The sequence below is a fragment of the Medicago truncatula genome, chromosome 7, assembly GCF_003473485.1.
Source record: "Medicago truncatula cultivar Jemalong A17 chromosome 7, MtrunA17r5.0-ANR, whole genome shotgun sequence".
NCBI classification, from domain to species: Eukaryota; Viridiplantae; Streptophyta; class Magnoliopsida; order Fabales; family Fabaceae; genus Medicago; species Medicago truncatula.
The window spans coordinates 49,472,757-49,480,903 of NC_053048.1; the positions used below are offsets into that span (position 1 = coordinate 49,472,757).

The 8,147-nt window shown below is 32.0% G+C and overlaps 1 protein-coding gene across 1 annotated transcript; it reads right to left on the reverse strand.

The window, feature by feature from the left end:
- Positions 1 to 6,801: 6,801 nt before the first annotated feature.
- On the reverse strand, positions 6,802 to 8,147 carry LOC25499396 (uncharacterized). Its single transcript, XM_013594656.3, has one exon. It carries the CDS (start codon positions 7,974 to 7,976, stop codon positions 7,107 to 7,109), a length of 870 nt encoding a protein of 289 aa, XP_013450110.1. The 5' UTR covers positions 7,977 to 8,147; the 3' UTR covers positions 6,802 to 7,106.

Here is an 8,147-nt window from a genome sequence, read left to right on the forward strand (position 1 = left end):
TATTTGGCTAAGATTTTGATTTAATTGTATAATTTACTTATCAGCTTCTATCATTACTTTAGTACTGTGTGCTGGCTGCTATGAAATGGATTGTGCATATTTTTCTCCACTAGTTATTCCTTTTTGGTGAACCATGTTTCCAAATGTCCAAGCAAAAAACAAAAGGAATATACAAAATTTTACCATGAAACATATATAATATTTTATTTCTTAAAGCATAAAAGACATTGTAAGCATTAACTGATTTTCTCATTTTAAATATTGATAAAAAAATATATCTTTATATATAAGTAGCTAAATAATAAATAATGACCAACTCTGTTTATATTACTAATTTAATATATCAGTAATATAAACAATACCTCTAATAATACATATATCAACAAATATAAATCAACGTTTTTTGCAAGGCAACTAGCTCAAGGGAAATCGGGATGGAGATCCAATGTTTGATACTAACTCTGGTTCAACGTTAACAAACACGTTCAGCAAAGGTTTATTTCATTCTCTTTTGTTCTTCCACATGTGCCTTTGGCAGCAAAGTGCATTTTTGGACAGTGAGTTTGACGGAACTAATGTGAGCCATCGTAATTTTGACAAACACTACACTTGAATCTTTAACAAAATGTTATTGTAATTTCGTCAAATTTAATGTGATTTTAAACATTTATTAAGTGATGAAAATTATTGGAGTGTGGCTATTAGGAGCGGCGGAGGCTTGTATGGGCTGAGATGGGCCATGGCCCACCCCCAAATATAGTGAAATTACAAAAATACCATCAGTTAATTACAAAAGTTACAAAAATACCACCCAACATTCCCAAACTTTTCCCCTCCCTCTGTTACACATTACACACAACTTGTTCCCCCTCTTTGAAAATGCGACCTAACAAACCACCATCAACCCAAATCACAGTGTCACCTCACGCCGATTTTCACCGACTTTTCGACCGCGAGACCTCCGGCGCCGACCACTCACTCCGGCACTCCCTTCTCTCTCTCTCTCTCTCTCTCTCTCTCTCTCTCTCTCTCTCTCTCTCATTCATAGAATATCTAACAAAAACCCTTTTTCTTGTTCACTCTCTGTTTTTCCAATCCAAATGGAAAGGTAATTGCTTGACTATTGTTGATTTTCTTTTTTATTTTAGAATTTAAAGGTGTTTGTTTGTTGTTGTTTTCTGCTAAAATTGTTGTTTTCTGGAGAACTTATAGTTCTTTCTTTATTTAGATAAACAGATGAGGACCCCAAAGCCAGCGACTATTCTTTAAACCATGAATAAATTCATAGGGGTAACTTGGATTTCAAAGGAAAATGTTAAGACAGAAGTGGTAACTTCTAAATAAACCGAATTTCAAGAATCAAGAGTATGTAGCCGAAAGATTAATTGTAAATATTGTTGACGTTTGAAGAATGGTATTATTGTTAGCCTCAGTCCTTAGTACCTTGATTAAATGACAGTAAACCAACTCTCCAAAAAGCCCCTTAAACTTAGTTATGTTATATTGATAAAGTTATCAATAATTTTTCTTATGTATCAGTAAATTAAATTAGGTTAGTTTTATAATTTACATTGCATATGGAATTATGGACTTATGAAATTATTAGTTTTTTTGAGAACAGAAAAGTTAAGAAGAAGAGTATAACACTTAATCATTTTTATAAGAGGAAACTTTGTGAGAGTGACAGAGATGAACAAGGAATGACTCTTCCATCTCATCCTGTTAAAGTTCTCAGAATTGAAGAAGTGATAACTTCTACATCTCAACCTGTTGATGTTCAAAAAATTGAAGAAGACATATGTTCAAAGAATTGAAGAAGACATATGTTCCCCGTCCCCATACCCTATTTGTGCTTAGCGTTTATTACAACTGAATAAATTATGTTTACATATTAGAGTATATTTTGTTGGCCCACCCTCGATATTTTTTCTAGCTCTGCCACTTGCTATTAGTCACAAATAAGTGAACATAGGTTTGATGGTAGTAAAAACTACAACCGGTCACTTTTATGAAAGACGTAAAACAATTGGTTAAATCTGACAATAACTTATGCGTTAGTGGTTGTGGTTTTATTGAGACGGTAGATCACTTGTTTGTTGTTTGTAATTTTTTGGGAGAGTTTGGGCATTGATATGTAATTGGCTCGGGATTTCTTTTGTTTCTCCTGGTTCAATTAATGACCATTTCTTCCAATTCACTCATTTGGCGGGTATGCCGAGATCTTCATTTGTTTTTTTCAAAATAATTTGGCTAGCTTCTTCTTGGGCAATGTGGAAGGAGAGGAACAACCGTGTCTTTACAAATGCGGTCATCGATCCTCACAACATCCTTGAAAAAGTAAAGTGTAATTCTTTTCTATGGCTTTCTACAAATGTTGTTCCTATTGCTTTTAGTTTCCATGACTGGTGGAGGCATCCGTTGTTATGTATGGGTGTCCTGTAATGTTTTATTTTTGGTGGAGGCAACCTTTGGTTTTTGGTGTCATTTTCTTGTAACAGATATTGTATGATTCATCACTTTTAGCACACCTTATGCGGGGTGAATCACTGTTCGTTTGAGCAATATATTCCATTTTTATTTGTTCAAAAAAAAATTTGGTTAAACTATATGATTAGTCCTTCATATTCTTGTTAGTACATTTTATTCATTTGTTTTATTTCGAGTCAAATTTATTGTTCTAACAAAAATAATTAAAAAATAAAGATATAGACACGCCAAATTATGTTTTCAATTGTTATGTTGGGACGGATTGAATTCTCTTTTGTGCATGCTTAAAGGAAATGTGTTGTGAAGTTGATCTAATTTGTATAGTGAAGAATTCTAATCTCTCTACGTATTTTAGAGGGAGATTCTTCTACAAACAATCAAGGGTTAAAACTCATGATTTTTTTAACAAAACATGAATTTAATATGAATTTTTATATTTTGTACGGTTAAAAATTCATATTTAATTTATGTTTTGTTAAAAAATTAATTTTTTTTTAGAATTGTTTTTACAATATTATACAATTTCTGCACTATTTCATTAAAAAAAAATACAAAAATTAAAGTAAAAATAGGAACCAAATGTAATGATTGAAAATTTTATAGGACTAAAAGTTGAAAGAAAATTTTAGAGGGACTAAAACGAAAAGTTGATGTATTTATAGAGCCCAAAAACATATTTAACCCTTTAATCATCATCTTATTTTATCCCCATCTCTCTTTTTATATCACATCAACAACTTATCATATTTTTTTTTTTTTTTTGAATCAGCAAATATTATTAAACATCATCCCCGCAAGACGCAAGATATAGACGAAACAAGGTACAAATGGTGCCGCATATAGACAGTACACCATAACCACCTAAAAAAATCCTTGAAGATAAACCCACCAAAACACATCCTTACCTAAAACAGACTAAAAAAAAAAAAAACAAACACGGTATCCACCACTACCCATCGTCAGTGTTCACCCCCAAACAACAATTTATCATATCTATCGCATCAACATCTTAATTTGACAAAAACATTAACTCGTTAACATGTTTTTTTTACGAGAGTAGCAGTTAGCTTGTTTTGTAAAGCTGTTTCTTTAACTGAAAAAATGAAAATAGATAATGCTTGTTTTAGAAAATATTTTTTCCAAAATATTTATAAAATGGTTCTTAAAAGCCATACCACAGTCAAACAAGTTCTAATATTTTTTATTTATTTTTTCATATAATCACTTCTGTTTTTTTTCTCTCTCCATAAAATACAAAGACAAGTAAAATTTAGTTTCTTGTTCATGAGTTATTAATTATCTCAAGTTTTCAATTTTTAAATTTCTTCTTTTCGGAATTAAATAGGGTGGAAGATGGGTAATATGTAGTTACCTTTTGGGTTGATGTCGAATAACATTTAGTTCTTGTGCTTTCAGTGACATTTAATTTGGGAAAGGAGACTTCTTTTCTACCATGGGAAAGTATTTTTTTGACCATTAGATCAAATATAGACCATAATGTTATCATAGACACTCACCATAATATTTTATTCACTCTCATCCATATCTCTCTCACTCACCACTCACCTCCCATATAAGACAAAAAATCAAACTTGAAAATATTCATCTTCTTTGCCCGTCCCTGCAAATGGGTTAAACAACCCGGATTTTGACCCGATTCGATCACTATGTACATGCAACCGTTTAATTAGGGATGAGTGTGGCACCTCTTTATTTATTTTTATCCATTAAATTACAAGCATATATATATATCTCTCTCTCTCTCTTTAATCTAATCTACAATACGTCATTTATGTTTTTATTTTTTAATTTTCAATTCTGAATTTTTAATTGGATGAAGATGATATGATGTTGAAGATGATAATACTGTGTTGTTGATATGATGTTCAGAAAAATTTAATTCCTTGGCCATCTCACAAAGCCCAGCAAAAATAGCAATAGAATAATGCTTGCAATTATCATAGACAATCATTTTTCTGATTTCACTAAATTCCACTTTTAAAATAAGATCTGGTTTTTAGGAAGATGAGTTTGTTCTTCAAATTAAGAAATTTGGGATCCCACTTTTTTATTCCACTTTCAATTGATATGGAAATTGCAAGCATGATTTGAGTTTGATAGAGCTGGAGGAGTAATGAGATGAAGATTGCTCCTGGTGCTTTGAGGGAAAAATAATGAATATGGTCCATAATAAAGATGTGTTCTACACTCGATTCAATGGTCAGAAAAAGTTTTTCCATAGTGGAAAAAACTAGCCTTTCCCAAATTAAATGCCACCTGTGCTTGATGGTTAATCTTGTGGTGGCATTTCACATGGGAAAGGTTAATCCTTTCCCACCACGGGAAAATTGGATTCAATGATTAAATTAAGTGAAGAACATATTCTTAACATGCTCTCTCAACACTAGATTTTTCTTCACACTATCTTCCAATAATTTAAAAATTTTGAAATTTAATTTTCAGAAATTAAAAAAATCGTAAAAAATTCTGTAATTCATTTATTGAATGTTAGAATTTTTTTTTTTGAAAAAAAATATTTCCAGAATTTTATTTTCTTAGAAAAATAAAAAACTTCAATTTCAAAATATTTTTTTAGGATTTTTATTTTATTTTTCAGAATATCTTATTTTATTATGAAATTAAAAAATATATTCTTTTTAGAAAAATAAAAACTTATCTTAGTTTCCAAAATTTTATTTTTATTGAAATAATTTTATTTTTTCAAAAAAAAAATTCTAACATTCAATAAATGAATTACAGAATTTTAAAAAAAAAATATCTGATTTTTTTTTTTATATTTTTTCGATTTTTTTAATTTCTGAAAATTAATTTTCAGGAATCTTTAAATTGTTGGAAGATAGTGTGAAGAAAAATCTTGTGTTGAGAGAACATGTTAAAAATATGTTCTTCACTTAATGTAATCATTGAATCCAACTTTCCCATGGTGGGAAAGGATTAACCTTTCCCATGTGAACACACACCTAATCGTGTTAGTTTGTTTTGTTTAAAAAATAATAATCTTGTGAATTATGTGGTGTTACAGCGAACTTTGTTTGTTAGAATTAGAGTGAACCAATAATTTTTGCAAAGGAGCAATGCTATTTCTAAGAATTGTTTGTCATGAAATTTCAAGAAGATTACATGTTGGATTTACAAGACACACAAAAGTGGTGACACTTCCTTATATGGTGGAGAAAACATGAGCAAGAAGAGGTGATAAAAAGTCTATCAACAGCATTCATGATCTATTCAGGATAACAAGTCTCGCGATATTCAGCATTTTTCTTTGTAAAATTATATTTTTTGAAGGATGGATGTATTGACTCATTTGTGATCTCAATAAACCTAACAAGATAGTACTCCCTCCGAAAACTATATATAAGAAACGATTTACTTTTTTGATTCATTGAATAGTTGATGTATTTGGTCTATTTCTAAGCTAGGTACATCAATTATTGAATAAATCTAAAAAGTTAATTTTTTTTTTTTTATAAATAAAATCGGAGGGAGTACAAGGGTAAACTAATTAAGATGTTGATATTCAACTTTTCTAGTCGCATTAAATATTGAAATTGAAATATAGATGCAAGCTTTGACACTTTGATTTAAATTTATTTTAATATCGATCAAGTTTGATTTTTGATGATGATAACAATTTTTTTTTTAGACTTTGTTTACCTTCTCTTCCGTTTGGAAGTTCAAAAATAAAAAGACTTAATTGCGGTTATGATTCCCTTATTTTCTCTTTTTTGTAGAATTGGTACTTCTATTTTAAAATTCAACAGTTTTGATCCATCCATCATATTTTTTAACTATAAAAATATGATGTGATAAATTTTAAATGTTATAAAATATGGTATGGAGATAGAAAAAGATCAACATCAATAAAATTGTAATAAAATTTCATTTTAAACATATCATATCTCAATATTTTATACAAAATATATGATAGAAGAACCAAAATTGTCGAAGTTTAAAATTGAGACAACAATTTCGCAAAATAATAAAAATAGAGAGACTCTCAATTTCGCAAAATAATAAAAATAGAGAGACCAAAGCTAAGCTGTAATTAAGCCAATAAAAAAATAGTGTCATTTCCGCATAACTTAATACTTTAGCCTATGGGCTCCGCTCTTATTTCCTTCAGGTAGATACAATACAAGTAAAACAAAATCATATCGTTACTTGCTTTTATTTTATTTTTGACAAAATCGTTCCATTATTTTGTTTAATTAAAAGGTACATGTTAGTTGAAACTACTCCACCAAAAACTATATAATTATTGAAACTAGCATTTGAAAATTATCAACTGTATGTTAAAAAAACACTCAATGGCTCTTGTATATTCACAAAACTTGTATTCAATCACAATATACAAAACAAAAATAAAATGAAAAAGAAAAAGAAAATTGTTTCCCATTAGAACGGTAATAACAGTCGCACAAATCTGATATATTCAACGCGCCACTTCACCCTTCCACACGCTTGGGCCCCACGAAATTGACTCGCGAGTCGCGTGATGTTTATCAGCTACTTACTCCATTCACATCCAGAGACAATGGGTCCCACTTCGTATTAGCCGTCGCGTAACGTAACGGAACGGTTACCAACTACGAATACTATCTCGACACGTGGATTTCAGAATCATCCACCCACGACTCAGACCGTCTTCCTGACGTGAACCGCATCATCACACCCAAACCGGGCGGTTCACCCTCCGATACGCTGTTTCTCGTCACCGACTCCACAAACGACACGTCGTTTAAGCTCGCCGTGCTGTCACGCGCTTTTGAATCACTTACGCTGTTCGTGTTCTTCGTGATTGAACTTGAATCCAACGCCGAAGAATCGTTCATCCGGTCATGTTTATTCCTTCCACCGGAGCGGAAAATAGCACGAAAACTTTTAAAGAAACTGTGTTTTGATTGTTTTCTCTCGGTTCTCGCTGTTTTTTCTTTCACGGCGGCTTTGGCTGCGGCGGTGACGGTGGAAGTTTTACCGCGTTTAGATCTGACTTTTCCCATGCAAGACACTTTTGGTGACGAAGGTTCAACAAACGATTTCCCAACGGAGGCGCTTCGCTTCGGAAACAACTTGATGTTACTCGGCTTGTGATTACGAAGATTCTTAGCGTCGAAGGAAGGTTTCTGAGGTTTAGGCAAACCAATCATCGACGTCTTCGATTTGAGATTTGCGAATCGCTGAGAGTTGGAAGTCGAATTGGAATTGGAGTTGGAATTAGGGTTTAAGTTTGTTGAACTTGAATTTCCTTTGGTTGATTCTTTGCGTTCGTAGATGAAATTGCGATCCAACCACTCGTTTTCTTCATCTCTAGATAGCCAGAATGATTCCGGTGGAGAATCGGGATGATGATGAGAGGATTCCGGTGGAGGATCCGTTTTGAGATCGTCAGCTTGTGTCTCGCAGGCGATTTTCCGATCGGTTGAACCACCGGCACAGGCTGAAACCAGCGTTTCCACTTGTAGCATATCCTTGAGAATTGAGTTGGTCAACAAGCTATAGTAACAGAAAAGAATGAAAATATCAAGTTTCTAGAGAGAGAGAGAGAAATATAGGTTTTATGTGTGTTATGGTGAGAAGTGTGAAGAGGAGAGAGAATATATATAATTTGGAGGGAGAGAGATTTCAACTTGCTTGCG

What these genes read in the sequence shown, in the direction of transcription:
- LOC25499396 (XM_013594656.3), bottom strand. Translation starts at nt 7,976, where the DNA reads ATGCTACAAGTGGAAACGCTGGTTTCAGCCTGTGCCGGTGGTTCAACC.